This window comes from Sylvia atricapilla, chromosome 3 (genome assembly GCF_009819655.1).
Source record: "Sylvia atricapilla isolate bSylAtr1 chromosome 3, bSylAtr1.pri, whole genome shotgun sequence".
Taxonomy (NCBI): Eukaryota; Metazoa; Chordata; class Aves; order Passeriformes; family Sylviidae; genus Sylvia; species Sylvia atricapilla.
Genome location: NC_089142.1, coordinates 78,018,722 through 78,046,007, shown reverse-complemented (window position 1 = coordinate 78,046,007; position 27,286 = coordinate 78,018,722). Strand labels below are relative to the sequence as shown.

Here is a 27,286-nt window from a genome sequence, read left to right as displayed (position 1 = left end):
GGTCGTTAATTTGAGGTTCCTTTTTGAGTGCCTCATACTGATACCTATCACGATGTTGGGATTACAGTTTTAGGTGGATGAGTAATGCAATTTGATGTGGTAATTCTTTTGTTTCTCGAATAGATAGAGATAATCCTGTACCTATTTTTTTAGAAAATGGCACTGTATTCCAATCCTGCTTTGTTTATTTAAAAAGACTGTGCAACAAAGAAAACAGAAAAGCAGTCTGGTTTATCCTGTGAATTATCTGAAGATCAGTATTGTCCCCTCAGGTATCATGTAACTGGAATGTTAAATGAGGTTAATTCTTGTAAAAGAGAGGTACATGAATTCCTAATATACGTGGATAAAACAGTGACATCTGAGTTTCCTGGCTTTATCTCAAATTTATGTAGGATGTATTCATCTTATGGAGACATATTTGGAAATACATGAAAGAAGGAAGAGTTAGATACTGATGTTCTTCCCAGTGTTTAACCTCTGGAAATAGCTCTGCAATTCAAAGTTCAGTTGCAGTGGAAGATCAGACAATGAGATGTTCTAGAAAAGGAATGAATAAGTGTGTTGGAAAATATCATGTAGTTAAGAATGATGGTATATTGATGCTTAGAACACAGTATGGATTGTATGTTCCTCTTTGGAAAGATGCTACAGATTTAGAAGGGTTTCAAAGTTAGAAGAGTTCCTAAAAGACTTTGCATTAGATTAGCAGAGGAAAGTGATATTTAGGATAGATATGTAAGATACAAGAAAATAATGAGGAAGTAAATTAATTTGTTTGATACTTTAAAATTTTGCACATGAATAAAGGATGTATTTAAAGCAACCTATGAGATTTTAACAGAAAACTTTAAAGGGGAGTCTTTTAACAAATCACAGAAATAGATTGTGAAGTTTATTGCCAGAAGTATATGAAGATCTCTTAACTGCTGGATTAATGTGAGACCTCAGTGGAGGTTCTTTATTCCATATGTGCCTATTTAGCATCTGCTGCTCAATTCTGTCAAAACCAGATTTCTGTGGTAGACAAATAACAGTTGTAATTCACCATGGCTGTGTGCACTGTATGTAACACATAGACAACAAAAGACTGCTGCAGACAAAGTATTTTATGATTAATTTCTGAGTTTGTACCAGATCATTAACTAAAACTGGATGAGCAGAATATTACTTCGTGTTTCAGAAGTTTGGCTCCTTTGAGTGTCTTTTTTAGTCCAGGCTGTGCATAAAAACCACCCCCAAACCCCTCTCTGTTTGCCACTGGATTATGTGTTCTCCAAGCTAGAGGAAAGGCATGAGTGATTCTAAATATTTAGTGTTACAGTTGCTAACAGAGGTTTTAGGGTTTTTCTCCTCAGAGTGGTGGGGTGAGTTTTCATTATATTTTAATGACTTGTGTTCTTTGTACAGTTAGCTGAAAAATCCTCACTGTTACTTCTTGAATTATAACCACAAATTCTCTTCTGTCAGTCTTTCGCTTCTGTCCAACTTTCCTCCCAAGATCTGTTTTTCTATGCTGCTTGCTCAGGAAATTACTTTCATTTCATTTCTTGCACCTGAGATCTCTTTTAAGTTGTTTTACGTGTGCCTGAAGGAGATCTGGCCGTCAAGGATATTACTGTAAAGAAATAAATACATTTGTACTATTCCTTAATCTATTTTAAAATGGTTTTCTGCACAATACTCAATGTGTGGCATGCTAATGAAGTTAAAATACCTATTTGTGAATTAGATGTAAGAAAGGTGTCTCAAAAATATTGTAGCAGCATACTTGGTGTTCTCAGTTATACAACTAAATAAGTATAAAAAGTTACATTAAAAAAAAATATTTTCTGCTAAATTAAGGAGATAAAGAAGTTCAGTTAATTTTTAAAATGTACACAAACAGGAGAATTGACACATAATTAGTTTTAATATGATTACTCTTCGCTTGGAGCTATTTTTTGCAAACCCCAGTGTATCAAACTATGGAATGGATCATTGAGGGGTACTTGCCTCAAGTTTACACTTTCAATGTAAAACAAGCTTGTCTTCAAAAGAAAAATGTGACTTAATAAAAAAAAGCTGTACCCTTTTGCTTAGCACAGGCTTCTGAGCGTGCCCCTGGTAAGACGCATTTTTCATTCTGTGTGAATTATCAAATGTGCTTTAAAAATAATTTGAAAATAGTATTTTGGTAGGTACTTCTGATCATGCTTTCATACACCTCACTAATTGATAGACGTTCTTTTAGTGTTGTGCTTGTACTTGTACTGTCTTTTCATGGAAACAAGTAACTGGTATTTCTAATAGTATGAAAATCTTTACCTTACTGCGATAAAGGTAATAGCTAGGGAATCTTTCCACGTCTGCTTTTATGTGAACATTGCTTCCCCCTGTTATCAATTGGTGTTTTAACATCTTCTTCACAAAATTAATGTGGTTATCCTGAAAGCTTGAAAGCTTTAAAGTTTGAAAGACTGCTATTTCAGAAATTCATGTGAATGTGTCAACTAATGCAAAATAAGTTTTTCTTCTTGTTAAAGAGAGTGTGCATAAATGCAGAACGGACCATGTGATGCAGCCTGTGTGATTGGAATTTTCTCTATACACTGGGTCATTGTTTTCTTTTTTCCTGACAGTAACAGCTGGGATGAGCATGTCTTTGAACTGGTTCTACCAAAAGCTTGTATGGTTGGCCATGTGGACTTCAAGTTTGTTTTGAATTCGAACATCACAAACATTCCCCAGATTCAAGTGACTTTACTGAAAAATAAAGCTCCAGGCTTAGGGAAAGTCAATGGTAAGAAAAAACTAGGATACCCTTCAAAATATTATTTATTTTCTCAAACTCATGAGAGTTAGAGAAACTCTGTGACCTGTATCAGAAAAATCTGTTGTAATTGTGTAAGTATTTCACTTTTACTGATTTATTCTGTTTCTCACTGTCATGAGCTCTTTTCAGTTATCATGCTTGAATGTAAATTGGGGAGATAAACTGGGTAAACAGTTTCAAAATCTTGACTTTTATACAAATAAAAGTACATAGCGCAAAAAGACTGAACTCAGTTATAATTCTGTCCTGCATGAATCCTACAGTCATTAAAAATAAGTTGTCAGTTGTAAATCATCCTAGAAATTGACTGATTAAATAAATGGTGCTCCTTTAAGGTCTCGATAGAGTAAAAAAAAAATACACTAAATTATTCCAAGTCACAGAAGGAGATTATTTACCAGTGAGAAAATAGCAAGGCTTTTCTTGGTGGAAGTAAAAAGTCCTGTTGCTTCCTTGGGAATTCTCTCATCATTTGGCTCATTAACTAAGTTACGTGAAAGCTGCAGTGTCATTTCACCTTTTATTCCTTGCAACTTTGACAGAGTAGACCAAAGTTAGGAGTACTCTTGCCTTGGCAAGGCTCCTAACCAGAATCCGTATCTTACTAGCACTCAGAGAACCTGTGAGGGGATAGCATAAATTGAAATGTCAGTTCTTTGATGTGGAAGTGCCTCCATTGGGATTTTCCTGGGATGAGAGCATTCAGGTCATGTCCTGCTGCCTTGTCTGCTAGGAGTTGAAGGTATTACATGCTGCAACTCCTTTTGTTGAGGCATTAATTGCTTATCTTTATCTGGCCTCCTCTTTTTCAAATGCTTCTGGGAACTGGTTATTTCAGAGAAATCTTGCTGTCAGATGTTATTAAATTGCTTGCTGGATATAAAATGTGTTGAGGAGAGCAGCAAGCTCTTTTTTCCCCCCTTTTCCTATTTTTTTAATTGCTACATAAGACCGTCCCACTTAAACACAAGAGTAACAGCTGTAAATTTCAAAAAGGAATATAGGCATTTCAGAGATCATTGACATACTTCCATAAAACTTCGCTCTGTAGCATCCCCCAGTGTTTCAAATCAAAAAATGTGCTGGAGATGCTCCCTTAAATACTGTAAACTGGTTGTTACCCAAGGACAAAATATTCTAGCATAGTAATATTGTTTGAGAAAAGCCTATTCTGTTAGGGTTCAAGATGGTTTAGATTTGACAGAAGTGCTAGCTGTGACTGCAGGACAGCAGTCAACAGGAATTCCTTCAGTTTCTTAATTTTTTTTTTAATGCTTGCTGTAAAACCTTAATCTTAACATGCAGAAGAAATTTGTTCTATATCAAAGAAAAAAAAAAAAAAAAAAAAAACAACACAGAATAGATTGTCCCTGTTTCTCTCCTGAATGGAACCTGCTTTGTTTTTAGCGTGATTTCAGTCCATTTGCAGATCTGGATGTCAGAATTTATCTGAAAATCTTCACATATGGAACAAAACAATAGAAGAAAAGCTAAACTCTTTTCCTTAATGCTTCAATTTTAAACACTTCTGCGCAAACAGTTCCATGAGTTGGTAATTCCTTGGAGACATTTGATTTAGCTGTGAACTAAATTGCCAGATCTCTCTGTGAATGCTTTTCAGCAGAGCATACTGATCAAAAGGCATGACAGAGCTCTTCCAGAAAAATGACATTTCACTTCTTTATATGCAATATACTGGAACTTGCTTTTTTCGGCTACAAGGTAGAAAAGGCGTTGAATGGGGGGTCAGGCAGTCTGGAAAGGACTGGGGAGTGTCAGAGCACCTGCAAGGCAGCCATGGCAAAGTCTTTTTTCTTTTTTATTCAGTGAGATTGGAGATCCACAACTAACCAACATCTTCTCCCAAGTGTAGCTGCATTGCAGTTGTTTCCTTCCCTGTTTCAATTTCTTGAGTTTTGGAAATGGACTTTAGTGACATTTGCCTTTTTCCTGTGCACTATTGAATAAAATAATAGGACACTAATGATTTCATTATAAGGGAAGACAAAGCTAGATAATTTATATCTGTGATAGATCTTAACCAAAATGTTCCAGTCCTAGGGAGAAGTAATACTCAACATTGTTTGATAGCTCTTAGAAATGTATAAAAACCACAGACTGAAATTCAATTAACTCACCCCCAGCTTCTCTCCTTCCATGGGGAGAGAAAGGAACAAAATATTTAAGATAATGAGACATAGGGAAGATGTGCAGGGCAGAGTTTATTCAGTCTTTTTTTTTTTTTATGACAGGAGCTCTGGAAACAGTTAAATATGTCGTGCATAGTAATGGGAATGCCACAGACATAATTCTTCCGGTCGGGAACTAATGGTTTTGGTCTGGCAGTTAATTCATTGTATATGCTGCATGTTAATTTGCTTGCATGTCCTCTTCATCTATAATTCATGTGATCCATTTAATTGGAAAAAGGGCTGTGTTTAAGTATTACCAAAATAATGTTTGATGTTCAGCAGGAACAATCCAGTTATTTTAAGTTTAAATTATTAAACTTTCAGTACTGGAATCTAACTGCTCTAGGAGTTATCTGCAGTTGATTATTAGGGGAAAAGAATTTGGGCATTATTAAAACAAAACAGGCTCTTCACAGGTCATTCAGAAATACTATTTTTTTAACTATTTGCTGCAGCTTCAATCCATATGAAAAGCATGTCTTTGTATGCTTAGGAATTTGTATTAGAAATTTTGCTCTGGGCAGAAAGTTGCTATTTTTGCTATGAAAACTTCTGTTTTTCTTGAGCCTTGAACAGTGTTTGAAATCATGCTAATGTTTTTATTTCCAGAAGCAGCAGTAGATAGACAGATCACATTTCCTTTATCTCCAGCTCATAATATTGAAGTGGAGAGAAATGGAAAGCCTGGACTGGTGGAATTCAGTGAAGAAATGCAGTATATGGATGTAGAGGAACCACAATGTAAGTTTTGTTGATCTTGTTATACTTCAGTTAAAATAGGACCTTGCTTTTTTCTTCTTTTAATGATAAATTTGAATTCCTCTGCAAAAAATTTCTCAGACATTAAAATAGAATAATTTCTCCGCTGTCTTCGAAGTTATTTTTCTCTCTGATCTGTTTGCTGTATGAGTTGAAAGTTTAACACAAACACACCAGAAATGTCCTAAACTACTGGAGACTCTTGGTGCTTACTAGCAGATTAATATTTATTTGAATTTAGAAATCAAGTAGATTGCTGTGGAACCTTTCTAACTTAAATTGCTAGCCTGTTTCAGCAGTATTTACTTTGGTTCTTTTGCTACTGTTAATCTAATTTTTCTTTGCATACCTGGCTTTTGTAGAGGTTGCTACAGTAAACCAAGAAAATAAAGAACAGAACATAAAGAATTCATAGCTAGGCCACATCACACTGACTATGCTGGTTCTTGTAACTTTTTTGTTAGCTAGAGTTTTTCCACAAATGTCTTGGGCTGTGAAAGGCAGTGAGTGGGTCTGAGTGAGGAGAGCTGCAGACTAAAATTTGACAGTTGGAGTGACTCAGTTCTAGAGCTATGGTTTTTTTTCTTGGTCCTTTCAACAGTCTTTGCACCTTCTTTTCTCTCATGTAATCAGGCTTGTGTAGAGCATGACTGTCAAGGGCCTTTCCAACCCAAACCGTTCTATGATTCTATGACTCCAAGAAAGGAGGGGTTACAGAGGATGAGGGGAAGGATCACAGGGGTGAGGAAGGTGCTGAAAGGAGGTGTTTCATGCTGAGAAAGGAGCAGCAGATGAGTGAAGATGATTTAAATAATTTCTGTATCCCATAGAAGAAACCAAGCTGTCCTTCTAGAAGAAATAAAGCTGTCCTTGTTTAAAATTTATTATTTGTTTTGTTTTTAAACAGTGTTGTCCTGCTTCAGTTACAACCCAGTAAGGATTGTGGCTCTGTATATATTGGTTCTTTATTTCATACACAAAATACTTGTGTATTTTGTGGCTTTTATAAGCCAGTCAACATATATATTAATCCATATAATGCAACTGAAAATGGTTTTTAAATGGTCATTTACCTCAATTAATTTCACTGGAAAATGTCTTAAAGTGAACTTGAAGTAATTTTTAATGTAAAGTTATATGTATTTCGTGATCAGAGTTTGACATGGTGCATTTTTAATCCATGCGAATGATCAGATTTCGTGACTTAATCATGGCTAATCACAGTCTATATTACTCATGTTTTTGTAAGGTCTTAGACTGTGTCCATTTCTGGAGGAACACAAGGAAGATATACTTTGTGGTCCAGTATGGCTGGCTACTGGACTTGATTTATCAGGACATGCGGGAATGTTGACACTAACAAGTCCAAAGCTTGTTAAAGGTAAACGTGTTTTTTATGCTATTTGCATGAAACCTGTGTGACTGAAGTGCACCTTGTACTTCTGTAGTCAGACATAGGTATGTTATTCATTTTTACATTGACAAATTTTGCTGTGTAACACCATAGTCAGTTGCCGTTTCAAATGGATGATAAACTGCTGCAATTAAGATGGTTGATCTGTTCTGTTTGCTACTTGCAATCTGTTTAAACTGTACAAATTCCCCCCCTCCCTTTTTCTTGTCCACTTTTAGGCATGGCTGGTGGCAAGTATCGTTCATTTTTAATTCACGTCAAAGCAGTGAATGACAGAGGAACAGAAGAAATCTGCAATGGTGGCATTAGACCAGTGGTTAGAATACCTCCTCTAAAACCTCAGACAAGCAAGGGCCATTCACTTGCTTCATTGCTGGCAAAAGTTGCAGCAGGCAAGGTAATGAATAGCCAAGGAAGATTTGTATGTTAGTTGTAGACTTGGTATGACTCATGTCATCTGAAAGTGAAACAGCTGTTAGCAGAATTAAGATCCATTAAAAACTACTTTCTAAAGAGGTGACACTGTGTTGACACCTTCAAGAATTAGAGTGCAAGATTTCTAAGTAGTTTCTTTTGTGCAGATTTAATTGAAAAGGTCTGTTCTGCCACTTTCACAATCTGAACACTTGTTTTTGAGACTTCTGTTTCCTTGAGTATTTTCAGTCATTGATAGGTCTTACCCTGCTGTGAAGATGTGTATTGTTCTATATCAAAGCAATTAGCAAATAAAAATTGTTTCTTTTGGTACAATGCTCAAATGGAGAGATCTTAGCAAACTGCATGCATTTCATTGAACAAGGTATAAAATCAGAACCATTGTGATTTATGAATGTTATTTTCTCTGAAAATATAAGGAAAAGCCATCTAGCAAAATTGAAGCTACTACTTCTTCAAGAAAATCAGATAATCTGCGAGGCTGTGACTTACTTCAAGAAGTCTCTGTAACGATTAGAAGATTTAAAAAAACTTCAATTTCAAAGGAAAGGTTAGTAGGTGTTTTTTAATTCTGAAGAAATACTAGCTTTAGTTGTGTTTCTCATAAAAAAGCTTAGTTCTTCAAATTCCTCAGGTCAAGATACTGTTTCAAGTTGTCATTTCATAGGCTTATTTTAGATGGAAAACCCTGTAAAATGCAAGTAAGTGGGCACTATGCTGTGAAAGTTGTGGTAGAATAACACCATGCATGAAATTATATGAGTGAGGTTGAGTGGGGTTTTTTGCCTGACTTCAAGAGGCAAATGTAAGTAAGTTTCCTTGGTAAAACAGATCCATTTTTAAAAGGAAGCATCTTTCCTTTCTATTTCCACATTGCCTTGTTTCTTACAGCAGAAATTGTATAGTTTATCAAAAAGTTTAGAATGAAATTCAGCTCACAAAGAAGTGGTTGAAGTTTTTGGTTTGGTACAGCAGACTCAGATACAGGTTATACAGTATTTAAAATGTATTACAAGCTGCCACCCTGCAGTGGTGACCCTGGCTGTAACTGGCATAAAGAGGTCAACAAGGCTGCAAAGAGGTATGTGCAAACAGCTGATAAGAGTCCTGTAGATGGTGAAAGTTTGTTTAGGTTTAGAAATTGCTAGGCAAGTTAAAATAGGGGGAAAACTTTCATAGCTTACAAGATGTCTTGTAACGTAGGAAGTTCTGTGAGCAGAAGACAGGATAGGATGATTGGGAGTGTGTGCACAGAAAGTATTGCATATGATTGTGTACTGCTTTTACTTTCACCTAGGATTCTCTTTGTTGCTGCTCCTAAAATAGGATACAAAGCTGGAGAATGGCCATAATGGATAATTCTGGTTTTTCTTTCCTTCCCCTCCTCCCTAGAGTTCAACGGTGTGCCATGTTACAGTTTTCAGAGTTCCATGAGAAGCTGCTCACCACTCTTTGCAAGAAGACTGAGGACAGTCTGACTACAGAACATGCTCAGAGTCTTGTACTCGACACACTTTGTTGGTTGGCCGGAGTATATTCAAATGGCCCTGGCAGGTAAGGGAGGAATTACGTTCAAACCATTGTGGCTACTTCTCAGTATCAGTTTACTTTAAAAAAAAAAAAAAAAAAGTTTTATATAATTGTCTAAAGTACGCAACTTGTTTTCACAGCTCAAAGGAGGGAAATGACAGTTTGCTTTCCAAAACACGTAAATGTGTCTCTGATATTATACGTGTTTGCTTCTTTGAAGCTGGGCGGAGCATAGCTCACAAATGTGCACGATTTCTTGCACTATGCATCAGGTCAGTGCTAATTATTTGCATATATTTATTTTTGTTTATTTCTGTTTTATATTTGGGGGATTTGCATGCATTCTGAACTGAACATCGTGTTTGTTACTGTTTGACATTGGATTCATAAAGCAACAAGATCTGGTAGATGTTCTGTTCAGGAAATACGTGTTTATGTTATGACCGCAGAGAACATCAGTCTTTCAGCTTCATCTTCTGGAGGAGATTTCATTCTTCATTCTTACTTCCTTAAATTTTAAAGTGTCTGTGGTTTTTTTTTTTTTTTTTTTTTTTTTGTAGCAATGGGAGGTGTGACCCAAGTCAGCAAGGTTTTGGATCAGTTCTTTTAAAAGCTTTACTCGACAATATGCCTCTTTTGCCTGCTGCTGCCACAGGTGGTAAGTATGGAGTCATAAACATACACTGTACATTGGTTGTTTGTTGAGTTTTGTTGGACTCTCTCGTAAAATCAGAATGAGATAATTGTTCAAAATGCACCTTGAAGTGATCTGGTCATGAGGAGGACATTTGCAGTTGGTGGAATTTTAAGCAAATAAGCTTGCTTAAACCAGGGCATGAAGGCTGACATTTTTGGAAGAGCTTAAGTAAGTTTTCTAAGAATTCTGAAAGGTGTTTAGCGACAACAGATTCTGTTGACATAAGTGACAGTCAGGGTGGTCTGTTATTTTTTAATAACAGGAAACTTGGCCATCAAAATGATGTTTAACTAGTAATCCACTTCTGATTCTTCCGCACTACAAGGAAATTTAAAGGAAATAAAATTTCTTCCTTATCTACATTGCAGTGTAATGGTGTCTTAGCACCTTGTTGAAGCATCTGGAGTGCCAGATGGAATGGGAAGATGACTTCACCCTCGTATTTTGGGTGGCAAGGCCTGCTTTTCACACTAGGACATTGTTGAATTGTTTCTAGCTTGGCATCACCAATGGATCTTGCAGAAAAATTAGTTTACATTTCAAAAGGCTTGTTGTACTACCACCCAGGTCAAAACACTTAACACAGTGCTGTGGAGGGTATGGAATGCACAGGGAGGGAAGGAGAAGGAGGAAGCTGAGATTTGTGTTTCTGTACAGAACCATTGTGCTGTACTCTCAGAACTGATTTGTATGGAAGCAATGCCTCCAGCAAATACAGATTAAGGAGACAGCAACCAGAACCAGAGGGTGAAATGAGGAAAAGAGTTGGCTCTGATGGGATTGGAACCCCTAAGCCGAGCACCATAATATATCAAGAGCATTTTGATTGTTGTGGGCAAGAGCAGCGAAAGAAGTATGCAAAGCTGTCTCTTGCGAATTTTTTTCCCTTCAATTATGTGTTAGTTGATTAGAGAATCAGAAGTACTTGTAGAAACTTACGATTATAGAATGGTTCTTAGTTGAAGTCTCTCAAGAAAGGGGAAGGGGTAGAATATCTCCTAGTCTATATTCAGTAACCACTGGATAGATAATTATCACTTCCATTGATTATCCTTCAAAGGATGCTTTCTCAGTGAAAAATTTATATTGTGTTTCACCTGATTTTTTTTTTTTAATGCAGGATCTGTGTATTGGTATTTTGTATTGCTGAACTATGTAAAGGATGAAGATCTGGCAGGATGCAGCACAGCTTGTGCATCATTGCTGACTGCGGTGTCCCGGCAGCTGCAGGATCGCCTAACACCAATGGAAGCATTACTTCAAACAAGGTACTGAGAAAGGTGTTTTTATTAAGTTGTCAACTTAATAAAAGCAAACCTAAGAACTGTCTGATGCCATCCTTTGGTGTTCTGATAAAGATTGTGTGTTACACTTTCCTGTATTTGTTTGAGCAAGGATTAATTTGCTAAAGTTCTGGAAAACAGTTTTAACTTGTGCAGAATTTAAGTTGAATTTTATTTCTATCTCACGTTTTAAATCAACAAATGTGCGTGTGATGTTGGAAGTCTGTGCAATCCTTAATTTAGTATTTATGTTTTTTAGTGTAAGGTCTAACACAGCATGTCCTACTTTGACACTTAGAGGGAATGAAGTATACAGAAAAGTTTCAGTTTGGCATAGTGCTTCACAAAATTACAGTCTTTCAGTAGGCTGACCATACATGTAACCATTATTTCTTCTAAAGGCCCTATTCTAGGTGTAGGGACCTGGAGTAATTTACTAAGGATGCAGGTTCTTCTTTGAAATTACTGTAAATTAAAATATCAACGTATATAGGACTGTGATGCTTGCTTCATGCTTCTCTTACATATTGAACTGATTGGCCATTTAACTTTGGATTTACATGGTACAAAAAGGAAACTTCTGATGGTTCAGTTTTTTAGCAGTTTCCAAAGCTGTATTATGGGGAAGGAAAAATACTGCTGTTTGACAGATCTTTCAGTTGTGGTTTGAGTGTAAGAGTTTTCATCAAAGTCAAGCAAGATCAAAGCAGAAAAGGTTTGGTGGAGATAAGTTAAGAATTTTCAAAAAAAATTGAAAATTTAATAGAGAATGTAATAAGGGAAGGTGTGGAGGAGGGAGTATCTCTTTATTTTTCTTTTGTCTTTAAAGAACTATCATTCCAAAATACTTCATAAAAACTTAGTCTTGGGTGTTACACATGGATCCTTACCCTGCTGTCTGCTGCATTTCTCTACTTAGGCCTTAATTTATTTCACTGTCTGAAACCCTTGCAGCTGATTAGAAGACTTACCACAGCAATAGAAATGGTTTCTGGAAAAACTGAGAATTTTGAAAAATAAAGTGAAGTGAACCAAATGGAGGAGAAAAATCTGAAAATTGCGCTTGACATGAGAATGGCACCTTTCTGTGGGAAATGAGTTGTTCCTTCATATAAATTGCTTCCAAGTATATTCTTTAGGCAGAAAAGTAGAAATATACTAAAATAGAAAGTTTTCTTCCTTTCCAATTGCCTACTTTTGAATTTGGTTCGTGTGACATTTCAGATCACCTTCTGGTGAGCACAACTGTCTGCATGGCAAGGGAAAGTTTCTGATGTGAGCCCATTCTTGATGTCCTTCAAGCTTAGATTTTCTGAATGTTTCTAGACAGTGTTATACTGATTTCATTCTTGGAACTTAATTTGCTTTCTCTCTTAAGTCTCTAACCCCATAGGTAGTTAAAGAGTAGCAGCAAATTCCTTGTTTGATTACAATAGCTCTCTAGCAAGGACTGGCTATTTCTTGCTTTAGTTTACTAATTCAAGCAAAATTTGTGGGCCTTTCCTTCATATGCCTATAGATGAAGAGAATACTGTCATTTTTGGGTTTTGGGGTTTGTGTTTTTTTAAAGAAAAATTAGTAGGCAGCCATAGCTTTCCCCTTTTTCCCTTTCCCTGAATTGTATTCTATCTTTTTTGTGTGCATGTGTTGCAGAGTTTATACTATTGTGTTTTTCCTCTTTATCATTGGTCCCAGGTGCAATAGCCTAACATCTGGTAATCAGTAAAAGCAGATGTCTGATTAGCAGATCTGCACATTCATGGGAGAGTAATACTCATTTCACTATCATGTGCTGCAATGAATCAAGTAGAACTTACTAGGATAAGGCCAGAAGGGTGGGTTACATGATTTGCAGTTCAGAAAACAACAAAAAGAGGGGATTTCAGACAGGATTTTTTGCTGTCTTACAAGAAAACTGGTTCATTTGTCTCTAGCAAATCTGTGAAAATTTCTCCAACCTGTTCTTGAAAGTACCAGATTGATGTAGTCATGGAATTAATTTTTTCTAAATATTGAAAGGTATTACATGGTTTAATTATAATCATTAGCACTTGAACTGTCTCCTGCTCACATCTATTCTGAAAACTTTCCTGCTGCAATTTTAGTTCTTGTGTCCTGCCCACACTGGCACTGGAGAGCAGGTTCTTTCAGTCTATACAAGTTCTGGGTGTCTGGAGTGTATTTGTGTCTTCATTGTATTCGTCAGATCTGTGGTCATTCTTAAAGCATTTCATTGAGCTTCTTTGGTCCTTATCTTCTTTGTATTGTGATAGACAAAATTTTAGACATTATTCCAGTTGAGGGCTCTGATGAATGAAGCAGAAGAGATATTTTGCATGGTTTATGTTCATTACTGCACAGATGAATAAGGTGATTGATGAGTTTTTACATGACATTCTTGATTTAGTCTTTGTTTTTTTGTTGATGCACCTTCTATATCCTTTTGTGAAAAGGATTGCTAATGAAGCTTAAAACAGTGAACGTGATAATTCCTGCTCAAGAACGGGTAAAAGGCACTGTTCTTGTTGAAATAAATCTGGGTTGGACAGAATAGATTAAACCCTCTGCAGTACATTCAAATTCTGATTCTACTCTACAACGCTCTTGCAGAATTTTGATATTTTATGACCTGCCTACTTAATAAATCAAACTCTTTATTTAAAACATGCAAGTAGTCAGTGTTAGTGTTGAGCTGACCTGATTTATTGAATGTTTAAATCTGATGTCCAAAGCAGGCTGTGAGGCTACCACAATGAATTTTGCCTGAGCATTTTTGTGTGTTTTAGTAGCCACTTTACAGGAACATGTTGTCTTGGCTGGCATATGAAAAAAGGTCAGGCAGCAAACACATCAGTCTTGTCGGATGTGCAGGATGCACTGGCTACATCTAATGCTGCTTGTAAAGAGCAACCAAGTCTATCCTGTGTTGTTCTGAGTGTTCTGAGAATAAAGTTATTATAAATTTGCTGCCTTGTAAGTAACTTGGTTGGGAAATGTAATGTTAAATGGTTTGATCTGTAATTCTCAGATGATCTGTAGCAATTATTGCCCTTTTGTAAGATCATTCATCATTTTCTGGTAATTAGAGTCATAGTAGTGTGTGGCCAAAAGCACTGAGCCCAGCTAATGTGGAAGCATTTTAAAATTCAGAGAAGTCTAGAATATGTTTTTACCTTGTTGCTGGTAAGTGTAAATGTAGACATTTGCACTGTTTTGATTACTTAATCAAAGAAGACATTTAAACATTCCAGCCTTCTCAGCATGTTGGGGGTTTTTACCTCATCTAGTAAAGAGAAACTACTCAGAGGCAGAGGGAAAAGGAAGTGGAAGAAATTACTGTCCCTGCTGGTGCGTTTGTGAAAATATTTCAGATGTCTTCTGTCTCTTGCCAAGGTGCAGAGTGTTATGTTTCTCACTTTTGTACCTACACAGATGCATTCCTTTCTTTCTACTCTGGCTTAGTAATTTGGCCTGATTTCCATTCTTTTCTCCTTCAGTTGCTAGTAATAGGTATTGGTGAACACTAAAAAAAACCATTTCCAAACAAAACTACAAATGAACAAAAAACCCCACTGATTTTGATATCACTTTGGAGTTTCTTTTTTCTTGGCTTATAAAACCCTAATTGATTTGGGACCACTTTGAGTGAAGGTGCTATTTTTGACCCTCCGGCAGTGCCTGAGTAGATGTTACGAGTTTCCTTCTGTTGAGGTATTTATCACAAGCGTTGATTGGTATGCCTAGCAGCATTTCCTTTTTTAATTCTTACTTCAGCTGGAAGAGCAAGCTGAGGTGGAATTTCTTCTGTTTTGAAACAGTACTGTGTCTTTATTGACTTCAGACTAATGTCTCATTTATCATGTGCAGGTGTGTGTGTTGCTGTAGCTCACTGTCTAAGGCTTGTAGTTCTGTTTTCCATGCCTAGTGTGATTGTGTGTTATGTAATACTGTCCTGGAAACACCTTCAAACTCTTTAGTAATGAAGAGTTACTTACTTAGCATTATAAACTCTGAAAATTCCATCCAATAAATTATTGTAATGAAGTATAAGTAAGTGATAATTTCTAAGATGTGTTGAATGAACAGAATAGTTTGGAATATAATAAATCCTGATGGTGAAATATTTGGCCTTTTAATACTGTAAATAATTTTGTATGAGTTCTTATTGTGTGAACGGTGCTGTTTGTCTTATTTGCAGATATGGATTATACAGTTCACCTTTTGATCCAGTTCTGTTTGATTTGGAAATATGTGGCTCTTCTTGTAAAAATGTATACAACAGCAGCATTGGAGTACAGTCGGATGAAATTGATTTGTCTGATGTTCTGTCAGGTATGTATGTCTAGCAGTGACTGATTGTGGTAGAATTGGTGAATCTCTGTTGTACTGTTTTCTTTTCATGAAGATGTGATTTTATACTACCCAGCCAAGTTGAAGTCCAAGATGTTCTCTTGCTCATGGTATCGTTTACATTTCCTGTGGCCTTAGGCCAAGGAGAAAAAGCCTCTTTCTGAAATCTCTTATTTTCTTATCCTGTAGAATATCTCAGAGTAAAGATTAGACAGAGAGGCTGCTCTCATTCCCTGATGATTCCAGTCATTTAGGAATCATCTGTCACCTCTTTCAAGTGGCTTCCTTGAGGCGTGTTACTGTTCATTTAGGCTAGCAACACTCATAGGCAGAGGAAATCTAAGTGACATTTAGATGGATGGCAATGGATTTCTCTTAAATTGGGAAGATGCTATATGGCATTCCTCTACTTAAATATAAAGGTTTAATGAAGTATTAGAGGAGTTAAAATACCTGAAAAGCATATTTGTGTCTGTCCTCTCAGGTTAATTCATAAGTGAATCTTTAGGTCCTGCAATGGCCTAAAGAACTACTTAGTTTTTACCTGTCAGGAAATTCTTTTCATAGCAGGAGTGTTCATCAGTCATAGTGACTCCTTTCCTTCTCTTGTGTGCTATTGTCTTTCTCCTTCCTATCCCTTCCTGCATACGAGCGCTGTGAGTTTGTTTCGATATTGATTAATCATCTGGGTTTCATACTAAATTCAGGTATGATCTTAGTTGGTCTGACAGTTTCTTCCTCTCCCTTTCTGGTAACATCAATGTATTTTTGCAAACTAGTTTGCTTTCAGTGTAGAAATAATGGAGCATCCATATATAATTTATTTCTGGAATTAAGAAAGTTATACTGCGCATCTGTCACAGTTGACAGTTTGACTTACTAATATACTCTCTTCAGATTTGACAGCATTATCATTTTAAAAATATACTTCAATTTACATTGAGGAATAGTGATAGTGTTAAGATGTTTCTTCTACAACAGGAACTAATGAAATATGTGCATTATAGTTAGTTGTCCCTTTTGACACTTCATTACTTGAAATGTCGCTATCAGGAAAACATTGGCTGACTGTGCAGATACGTGTTTCTCTTTCAGGAAATGGGAAAATAAGTAGCTGTGCAGCTGCTGAAGGTAGTTTTACTTCCCTTACTGGACTTCTGGAAGTTGAACCTCTGCACTTTACCTGTGTTTCAACAAGTGATGGAACTAGAATAGAAAGGGACGATGCAAGTACGTTTACTGGTATATACAATTTTTCATTTTTTCTACTTAGCATAGTTCCAAAATACATTTGAAATTGAACATAATGGCACTGCTTGACAAACTGATTGCTTGTGGTTTTGCAGTTGTGTTGAAATGTTTTTTTCTGTAGTTTGTTTTTTCTTAAATAATTTCTGTATGTGAAGTTAAACTTCTTGGATCTTGGCAAACAAAGTGGATTTAAAAAATACTAATTTGAATCTGTTTGTTTCTATTGGAGAGTATAACCTGCAAGCTTGTATCTTTGCCTTACAACCTTTTATGGTTGAAGAATTCTGGAGCTTTTCTAGGTGGCTTTTCAAGTGGTACATGTATGACCAATGTGCATAGTCTATAAACCATACACTTCGTAACTCAAGATGATGTTATCTTGTAGCAGGAACTGGATAAAAAGATATTTCTCTTGTTTTTACATCACTCTGAACAATTAATAAGGAATTAAAGGTGTGTTTTATAATTTCTACATACATGTTTTGTTTTGTTTGTTTGTTTGTTTCATGCCAGTGAGTACCTTTGGGGTTACCCCAGCAGTTGGTGGCCTCTCTTCTGGAACAGTTGGGGAAGCCTCGACAGCACTGAGTTCAGCAGCCCAGGTAGCTTTGCAGTCTCTCTCTCATGCAATGGCCTCAGCCGAGCAACAGCTCCAGGTGTTGCAAGAGAAACAGCAGCAGCTTTTGAAGCTTCAGCAACAGGTTGGAGGCTATTTGGCTCTTTTTAGTGCTGTATCTAAACTTTGAAAGCTGAGAAAGTAGTTGCAGAGCTAGTTGCCTTTTTTTTCTCCCTAGTGTATTTGAGGAAGGAGCTGCTCAGCACTCTGGTTTGCTCTGCTTAAGCAAAGTGCTGGGAGTGTCTCCCATGCTGCTTTGGTCTTTCAGACATAGTTTTTGTGTATATTAAGGATAGGTTGGGAGTTTGTAATAAAAACTAAGTCTTCATAAGTATATCAGTCTGAAATTGAAAAAGCATACTGAAATGAAAAGCACAGTTGCTGACATGGGGAAGTGCCAGTCATAAAGCCATTGTTAGTTGGCCAAGCCATTGTTAGTTGGCCAGTGCTTGGCTGTGTTTACTCTACTTTGCTGTTCAGTGGTAGGGGGTTTTTGTTTTGTTTTTTTTTTATTATTATTATTATTCCTCTAATTTCTCATGTTCCTCAGCTTGTGAGTAAAATTAAATAGTTTAATAGTTTAATTTTTCAGTTTATAGTTGGTCATCCAACTTGGCTATATTGAAGGTAGCTTAGGTTTATTAAATGCAGTTGTATAATCAAAGTTGAACTTGTGGCTAAGTGCTACTCCCGTATTCACAAGTGACATTATCTGCTACATACCTTGCTTTCATCTTCTCCACAGAAAGCAAAGCTGGAAGCAAAACTGCATCAGACAACAGCAGCAGCGGCAGCAGCAGCATCAGCAGTTGGTCCTGTTCACAACTCTGTGCCTTCTAATACAGTAGCAGCTCCAGGGTTCTTCATTCATCCTTCAGATGTCATTCCACCCACCCCAAAAACAACTCCTCTCTTCATGACTCCACCTCTGACTCCACCTAATGAAGCAGTTTCTGCTGTTATTAATGCAGAGCTTGCTCAACTTTTTCCTGGTTCAGTCATTGACCCCCCAACAGTTAACCTTGCAGCACATAACAAAAATACAAGCAAGTCTAGAACGGTAATTATTTTTTCTTTTTCTCAGAGAAACAAGATGCTGTAAGCATTTCCAGGGTCTTAATTTGTACTTGAGTACCAGTAAATATATGTTTATTTGGGTGAGATGTGAAAACTATATTACTAAATTTATACCATATGAAAAGAATTTAGGAAAGCAAGATAGTGTTGTTATAGTACCTCATATGGTTTCTCTTTATTGGAGCTAGCTTGACTGTGTAAGGAGTTGTTAATCCTTTGAATTTAGTAGTTCAAACTTAGTGTTTGATGGTTCATGCTCAAATCTAAGTGTAGTGAGGTGGTGTGAAAATGGTACATCTTTAACAGCTCACAATAAATGAATAGATTTTAATCACTTAATTTTACTGATGTTTTTCCACTCCTCAGAATCCACTTGGATCTGGCCTTGCTCTTGCAATATCTCATGCTTCACATTTTCTTCAACCTCCACCTCATCAGTCAATTATTATAGAGCGAATGCACTCAGGTAAAACCACAATTCCTAATAATAGTTTTGACACATGTTCTAGTAAGAAGTGGAATATTTTCTGGAGCCTTTAAATAAGTTGCTTAGCTACAGTCTCTCTTAGCTTTCAGAGTAAAGATATTTCTCAGTTTGCATTCTATAATATCTATGAGTTTTACCGCTTGGTGATAGTTGAAAAATCCTGGAGACTTGGGCAATATGTTGGGTCTCTCAACAGAACACCTGTTCAAAACTAATGCATAAAAAGCAAAACAGCTTCATTTAAGTTGATGCCAAAATTTTCTTCTCAAAGTGTTCAAGCTGTAGTGAGAGTTTCTGAGATTGTACAGCTATTTTTAGCCTCAAGTGTACAAATATCCCTTTTCAACAATGCATAAACCTTTATATACCTTTTGAACAACACATAAGCAGTGGCTTTATTGTTTGAGAAGTAACATGTCTTGCTGGTTAGCACACACTGGTCTTTCAGGCAATCCTGTGTTTTCCTCACCTAGGAGCAAGAAGATTTGTGACCCTGGATTTTGGAAGACCTATATTACTGACAGATGTATTGATTCCCACTTGTGGAGATTTGGCTTCTTTGTCCATTGACATCTGGACCTTAGGAGAAGAAGTAGATGGAAGGCGACTGGTAGTGGCTACTGACATTAGCACACATTCACTTATTTTACATGATTTGTTGCCACCCCCAGTTTGCAGGTTTATGAAGGTAAAAAAATCTTTTAGGTTCTTGATGTTTGCTAGTACATGAATTTTCAGCTCTCTTCAGACCAAACTTTCGTTTACTATCAGTTTTTAATGTATTTTTACTTGGCGTTTATTTTTCCTGTTTTGATACAATTGTGTTACAATATAGTTGCATCATTTCTTCCAGATCACTGTCATTGGTCGATATGGTAGCACAAATGCCAGAGCAAAAATCCCATTAGGATTTTATTATGGCCATACCTATATCCTACCCTTTGAAAATGAGCTGAAGCTAATGCATGATCCCCTCAGAGGAGAGGGTGAAGCAGCAAATCAGCCAGAAATTGATCAACATTTGGCAATGATGGTTGCATTGCAAGAAGACATACAGTGCAGGTTAGCAAAAAATAAAAGGTGTATTTGCTAATTATTATTAATGTAAAACAGGGATATCATAATGTTACAGATTTTTTTCCTTCCCATTATATTGTTCAGACCAAAAAACACTCTGCTGGTATGGAGTTGTTGTGAATACCTTTATAGCAGTAACAAAGACTACACTGTATTTTTTGCATGTGTGTTTTAGCAATGCATTCACATTGGACCAGAAGTAGTCTTCTGGCAAGGTGATTGTCAAATGTATTGCTGTTTGCTAATGTGTATCGAATTGTGTTTTTTGATTATTTCCCTTTAGGTACAATTTGGCCTGTCATCGGTTAGAAATCCTCCTGCAGAGTATTGACCTGCCACCACTCAATAGTGCTAACAATGCCCAGTACTTTTTGAGAAAGCCAGACAAGGCAGTAGAAGAAGACAGCAGAGTATTTTCTGCTTACCAGGACTGCATTCAGCTGCAGCTTCAACTCAACTTGGCTCATCATGCTGTTCAGAGACTCAAAGTAGCTTTAGGTGCAAGCAGGAAAACACTGAAGGAACAATCTGATCCAAAAGAGTTGATTCAGATGTCATCCACAGAACAGTTGCGCACCATCATTAGATACTTACTGGATACTTTGCTCAGTTTGCTACATTCGTCCAATGGTCAGTATTTTTTGAGGTTTTGATTCTTTTGTCATGTTAGTAGAAACAATTTCCAAGTATTTTTATTTCTTGATCTTCACTTTTCTACTATAAGGCCTTTAAACTATGTTTAGATGTAGAATCATAGAAATGTAGAATGGTATTTGAGTTCGAAGAGATCTTAAAGATCATCTAGTTCCAACACCCTGCCATGGAGAGTGACACCTTTGACTAGACCAGACTGCTCCAAGCCACATCTACTGTGATTTTAGGCTGATTACATACATTGTCAAATGTTACCAGTGGCACCAAGCTGGCCTAACCCCTTTCTGAAAAGGACAGGAGAAGGTGTCAAGGTCCTTCTCACTTTTGTGTAGTCCTGGTTGCATATTCTTTTTGTCAGATGATGCTTCTGTGGGATGATCCAGTTTGCTGAAGTAACAAAAAACTGCCCAGGCAAAATAGTCATGTGGTTGTCACAGGCAGAATCACCTTGTGAAAGGATCTGTGAGCTTTGAGGCCTGTGCAATGCTGGGGAGGGATTAGGCAGTTAAAAGGAGGCCAAGGAAGCAGAAATTGCCTCGAGCGTGGTGGTGGCAGTGAACTCATGAAAACAGTATTTCTCCTTAGTTCACAAAATCTTTACTGGATATCAAAAATTTATTTCCTAAGCTTGCCATTGAAAGATGTCTTGAAGAATTAAAATTGAAAAAGCTGAGTAGGAGTTGGTAGTATTTAAAAAAAAAAAAAAAAAAAGGGAACATTGTTCTGTTAATAGGTTGTCGTGTTATTTTCTGTGGCAGTTTGTTCTAAAGCATGATTTGGTTTGGTTTTTGCTTTGTGTAAATTCTGTGTGGGTATTTGTACTGATGTAGTATAGATTTGGTTTTGACCAAGTGGCCTTGTCCTTGAGTTACCTACAAATCACCATCTCCCCATATGTTCCCACTTCCTTTACTCCTGTGCCAATTAATCTAATTCTAGTAGTTTTAAAAATTTAATGCAAACTTTTTCATATGCTTTCAAGTCACTGTCTCTTTAAACAGAGGTGTTCTCTTTTCTTAAAAGGGCACTCAGTTCCTGTGGTTCTACAGAGTACTTTTCATGCTCAAGCTTGTGAAGAGTTATTTAAACACCTGTGTATCAGTGGAACCCCCAAGATACGATTGCATACTGGTCTACTGCTTGTTCAGCTCTGTGGAGGAGAAAGGTGGTGGGGTCAGTTTCTCTCAAACGTACTGCAGGAATTATACAATTCAGAACAACTTCTCATATTCCCACAAGACAGGTAAGGTATAAATCTACATTGATACATTACCTGTGGATCACTGAAGTAATTCTGTTATTCATAACTTGGCATTAGAATTGACAAAATGGGACTGAAGGCTACTTAGCCATGGTTGTCACTGATTTTAAGAAATAGACCCAAAAAAGTACTGCAGATGATAAATGTTGAATTGTAGTTATTTATTGTACCTATTCAGTTCTTACACCACAAATATTTGCTATTTTTTCTTACTTGGAGATCTTCACTTACCTAGCAGGGTTGTTCCCCAGTGTTGAAAATGGCCTTCTGCTTTATCAGGTTTAAATGTACCCTCGTCATAGAGCTGCTCTTCTCCAGTATTTCCAGGTGGGACTGGGACTGGAAGGTACACTATTAGCATTCACTGCAAAAGATTGCACTGACATAAGAGCAAGAACGTGCCGAGTTGAGCACTGAATGTTAGATGTATTGATTATTTCAGATTATTGATTGAGATCTTTAATATTCTAAATGTTAGCATTTTATTTTACTCAAATATATTTGCTGCTTAGTCGCTTTCTGCCTTCTTTTTGAATAGCAACAGCTATATTTTTGTGTCTTTTTAAAATTCATTAATTCAAGGATATAAGAATCCATTGATTTAATTCTCTTTCTCTGCCATCCGTAATATGTAATAGGAAATAAAATAGATGAGATCTTGTTTCAGATGTGGAAGACTCTGCTGACCTCTTGAGGGTGAAAGAGAAGATGTTTACCCTAAAATGCTGCATTAACCTTAACAATAATAGAATGTGAAATCCAGTCTACTTGTTGGTCCACAGTACTGCTTTCTGTAGCAGCCTGTCTGTGTCTCAGATGAAAGCCCAAGACAATATTGTTATATAAGGGGTGTTGCAGGATATTACTGATTCTGAAAAAGAATTAAAATCTTAAATATGTAAATTTTATTTTTAGGGTCTTCATGTTGCTTTCTTGCATTGGCCAAAGATCGCTTAGCAACAGTGGTGTTTTAGAAAGTTTACTTAATCTCCTGGATAACCTGCTGTCACCACTGCAACCTCATTTACCTGTGCACAGAAGAACTGAAGGTAGCCTTCTAATTTGGGAGATTATTTTCATATTCATTATAAACTAGAAAAATGAGAGACTAACTCACAATTTTTGGTGTATTAAAAGAAGAAATTGCTTGTTTACAATATTTCTAAAACAGTTGTCTTTTAAAATCTGATGAATCTTCTTGTTCTTTAGGTGCTAAAAGAGATTCCTTCCCCCACCACATTAAAACCTGAGCAAAATCTGTTTGTTTGTAATTCAGCTAGGAAGCTTTCGCAGAGTGGGGGGAACATTCAGTGTATAGACAGCTCTAGTGAATGACTTTGGAATTAAATGTTTTGGGAAGAAATGCACCTTTTTGCTCATGAGATCCTTTCGAAGTTTCAAGATTTTGAGGCAAAACAGATATGACGACACATTTGTTACGTGTATCTGCATGGTTTCTGCAAACTACACGGAGTTTGTTCCTGTGGAGCTTTTTGTAATTACAAGGAATTTCCATTTTTTTGATCCTAAAAATTTACTGAAATTATATTCTGCACACTTGATTTTCTTTGAGTGTTCTCTTAACTACCCTGAGGTTGATGCAAATTCTTACTTTTGAAAAACATCACACTCTAGGATATATAATTTGTTATGTACAGGTAGCAAAGCATAATAGAAGATAAGGTGTTTAAAATTCTTAGCTTTATGAGGTCTGTAAAGTGCCAGCTGAGACTCTGTCCTTAGTTTTCCCTTGTGTCCTGATGTAAACATACCTACAGCTGGTGTCAGAAGCTGTCCTATTGCTTCCCACTGATCTACCATGTGCTTTCTCTATTGGGACCATATCCTGCTGTAGTCTCTAACTAGTTTGAGGCAAACCCAAGCTTACATCTCCTCTACCTCTGTTTGCACTCTCCCCACAGCTTCCAATTCCTTTCATAGCTCTTGCCTTACTAGTTGTCCTCATGGAGGACTTTAGGAAGCAGAAGTAACTGATACTTCAGAGCTTTATTTGCTGGTCTTCCAGCTTCCTTCCTCCTGGACAGTACAGGTGAGTACTAGGGCAATATTATGTGTGGTGGAAGCATCAGGTATGGCAGAAGAAATTCCTGTTTGAGAACTATCACACATAAATCAGGGTCAAAGGGGTGAAAAGTTACTGGGGAAAAAGTGAAAAAGCAAAGGAAAATCAGAGCAAGAGGTGTTATGGGTGGAGAGAAGTAAAATTCGAGGCCGGAAGAAGAAAAAAGGAATGAACAAAAGACACTTGGAGGGAGGGAGGGAGAGAAGTTGAGAATTTTTATTTTCATTTTGAGAGAGATAAAAGGAGATAAAATGGTCTTGTTCTAACAGAAGTATGAAAAGGTATGTACTTCACTCTGCAGCAGGAACCTTTCTTTTTATTCTGCCAACCAAAAAGGTGTGTAGCAGTCACCAATGCTCCTCATTTCTCTTCTTGCAATTTAGTCTGTGGTTCCAGTCCAGGTCCTGTTATGGACCTGTTGGGGTCCTTCCTCTGCCTGCATGGGATGAGCTGCTTTCTGTCAGAGTGTGCTCAGGAAACTGCAGTTAACAAGTCAGGCTGTATCCTACTCTTGGATGCCAGCAGCTACATGTGATTTTGGATGGATTGTTTCTGTGCCTTAGTTTTCTTGTTTGATCTGCATTTAATAATAGTTTGGATTAATTACTGCTTTTTTTGAGGTCAGTGCATGAAAAGCACAGTGTAGTTAAATGTGGCTCAGCATAGTGCACTGATGTGAAAATGTGGGTGTAACCTCTAGTGCTGATGTCTTTGCTGTATTGACATAGTAGCATTATGCCATTTGCATAATGACTGTAATTAAATGGTCACTATTTGTAGGTTTCTGGTTTTGTGGAGCAGTCATGAACTTTGGAACTGTTCATTTAGATTTCCATGTGCACAGATTTTTCTTGTGCATGATGCACAAGATAGGTTTTCTTCCCTTCTGCCTGTACAAAAATATGACATTTAAAATGTGAGACTGAAATGGGCATTAGCCAGTTGTTAGTGCCACCAGCGTGGTTCACCTAGTCTGAAGTCACTCCTGGATTTCCTGCCATTTACTCTGATAGCTACATAAAAATACACTGATGGATAAGTGAAGATGGAGGTATCTGTATGCATGGTTATAACTATCTTATTGGAGACCTGCTTGATGGAGGAATTGCACACTGTAGAATTTGAGATATCAACTTCAAGTGCTTTAATGCAAGCAGCTGTCATTATGCATTTGGTATTTAGGAAATTTAGATGTAAAGTTTTTTACTCTTTTTAATAAAAATGCTGCTGAATTTTTAAACAGTTGAGATGAAGCTTTTGACTTTCAACTTCATCAGACTAAGAGAACTGTGACGTTTTCATTTGCACCTAAGTTTTTTACTGATTTCTTCCCCTATTTATGAGTGCGCAGGCTCTCATTTTAACTCTCCTTTTAAAAAACAAAAAGAGAGGAGTGGAGTCTTTGGCCTAGTAAAACGTGTGATGTTTGTTATGTCTTCAGAAATTTATTAAGGCACTGAAATTTGTTTATTTTGAAGGAGTTCTAGATATTCCCATGATCAGTTGGGTTGTAATGCTGGTGTCCAGACTACTGGATTATGTAGCTACTGTTGAAGATGAAGCAGCCACAGCCAAGAAACCTCTGAATGGAAAAGAGAGGGAACGATTTTTGACAGGTACATCGCATTTATTATCATAACTTGATTCTGTGGGTATTGCTCTGGGTGCTGTTCAAATAACTAAAATGCATTTTCTATTCACTTGAAAAAAAGAGATTAAATAATGCATGTTGTGACCTTTTTAGTTTCATTCTTGTCTGCTTATGTACATCCCCATCTCCTTATAAATATGCTGTCTTTCATTTTTTCAAGTGAAAAATGTAGGGTTGATTTTAGTTTGTAAAATGTCTGTATATTACCCTGTGACTGGGAGTTTACAACTTAGAGTGCACCATGTTGAGGCACTTTGTATTGTGAGAAAGGGCCAGCAGTGAGGCTTTATAAATGTTTTGGTATTTATATCCACTATTTTTAAATGAGGCTTTTGTCTAGTTTTCATGTATTTCATAGTAGTGGTAGTAGTAGTAATACTAATAAAATGCCACACATTGTTGTTACTACTATCAATATTATCATTGTTATTGTTATTTTGATTAGCTGTGGTTTTCTTCTAATATCTTTTCTAAAAATTAAAATAAAACTTCTTCGTTATGAAGCTGTTCATCTTTTTTTACTTAGGTCAGAGTTGATGCCTGCCTATCTGTTCTAAGAATAATGAAAAGAAGATGGTACCACTACATTTTAAAATCACACAGAAATACTCTGAGTGGGGAGAGTTGAATAATGCCAAGAGTTAGATTTAGTTTGTTTCTTGAGTACTTAGTGTATGGAGATGCCAGCCGTTGAAGCATAGAAGCTTTTCTCTAGATTAAATGAGTTTTAATAAGATGGATTAATTTTTTTTTTACTTTATTTCCATTAGGAAACCAGTGGAGTTTTATAAATAATAGCCTTCACACTCAGAGTCTGAGCAGATCCACTAAAGGCAACAGTAGCCTCGATAGACTGTATTCCCGAAAGATCAGAAAGCAGCTTGTGCATCATAAACAGGTGACTTCCTGCATGGTAGTGGCTATTTTCTCAGAAGTATGTCTCATTTCTAGGATATCTCATTTCTCAAAGCAACAGCTTTGGCATTGGGACTCATTCAGCCTTGCTTTTGCATAGGTCTGATTCTGTAGCTAAAGGCTGCCTAACTTCTTTGACATTCATCTAAAACCATGGGGCAAGGGATCTGCTGGAAAAAAAAATGTTGGAATGTACTGTTGTACTCTATTGGACAATAAATATAATGTACTTTCTACATAAATCTGAGTGCACCAGAGTGCAAGCACCTAAGCTGTAATTTAAAAGTACTTTTAAAGCTCAAGTTATAGTTTGAACTGAAGATTGCTGTCATGTGAACATACTGATCCTTTTAACATCTTATTGCTTTAAATTTTCATTTATTCCTATTAACATTTTCTTTTAGCAACTTAACTTATTAAAAGCAAAACAGAAGGCTTTGGTGGAACAGATGGAAAAAGAGAAAATACAAAGCAACAAAGGATCATCATACAAACTTTTAGTAGAACAGGCAAAACTAAAGCAGGCTACTTCAAAGGTATGATGCTCTGAAACTGTAACTGACTTCTTGTCCTTTGTGTGAAAAGACCTGTTCCTGCAAAGTCATTTTTGTCCTATTTTGACCTTATTATAAAAAGTTGTTTCATCATGGCTGCTATAAAGTATATCCTAATACTGAAACAAAGCAGCCATCTGGAAATTAATTGCTTTTTGAAAAATAGTGTATCATTCTTCTGGGTT

At 36.6% G+C, this 27,286-nt stretch overlaps 1 protein-coding gene across 4 annotated transcripts in view; it reads left to right on the top strand.

Moving 5' to 3' along the window:
- LOC136359341 (baculoviral IAP repeat-containing protein 6) overlaps window positions 1-27,286 on the top strand; it is a 175,252-nt gene that overhangs the window by 40,510 nt on the left and 107,456 nt on the right. Inside the window, exons 13-34 of one of the 4 annotated variants that reach the window (XM_066315910.1) lie at window positions 2,622-2,782; window positions 5,659-5,748; window positions 7,016-7,147; window positions 7,399-7,577; window positions 8,035-8,165; window positions 9,008-9,169; window positions 9,286-9,417; window positions 9,706-9,803; window positions 10,963-11,110; window positions 15,324-15,457; window positions 16,571-16,705; window positions 17,240-17,427; window positions 18,088-18,402; window positions 18,786-18,885; window positions 19,380-19,594; window positions 19,760-19,968; window positions 20,267-20,613; window positions 21,661-21,880; window positions 22,814-22,947; window positions 25,460-25,597; window positions 26,403-26,530; window positions 26,952-27,083. In XM_066315910.1, coding sequence (XP_066172007.1) covers window positions 2,622-2,782; window positions 5,659-5,748; window positions 7,016-7,147; window positions 7,399-7,577; window positions 8,035-8,165; window positions 9,008-9,169; window positions 9,286-9,417; window positions 9,706-9,803; window positions 10,963-11,110; window positions 15,324-15,457; window positions 16,571-16,705; window positions 17,240-17,427; window positions 18,088-18,402; window positions 18,786-18,885; window positions 19,380-19,594; window positions 19,760-19,968; window positions 20,267-20,613; window positions 21,661-21,880; window positions 22,814-22,947; window positions 25,460-25,597; window positions 26,403-26,530; window positions 26,952-27,083 — 3,628 coding nt within the window. Of the gene's footprint in view, window positions 1-2,621; window positions 2,783-5,616; window positions 5,749-7,015; window positions 7,148-7,398; window positions 7,578-8,034; window positions 8,166-9,007; window positions 9,170-9,285; window positions 9,418-9,705; window positions 9,804-10,962; window positions 11,111-15,323; window positions 15,458-16,570; window positions 16,718-17,239; window positions 17,428-18,087; window positions 18,403-18,785; window positions 18,886-19,379; window positions 19,595-19,759; window positions 19,969-20,266; window positions 20,614-21,660; window positions 21,881-22,813; window positions 22,948-25,459; window positions 25,598-26,402; window positions 26,531-26,951; window positions 27,084-27,286 lie in introns of all 4 variants that reach the window. The other 3 variants (XM_066315909.1, XM_066315908.1, XM_066315907.1) reach the window with 3 other exon arrangements.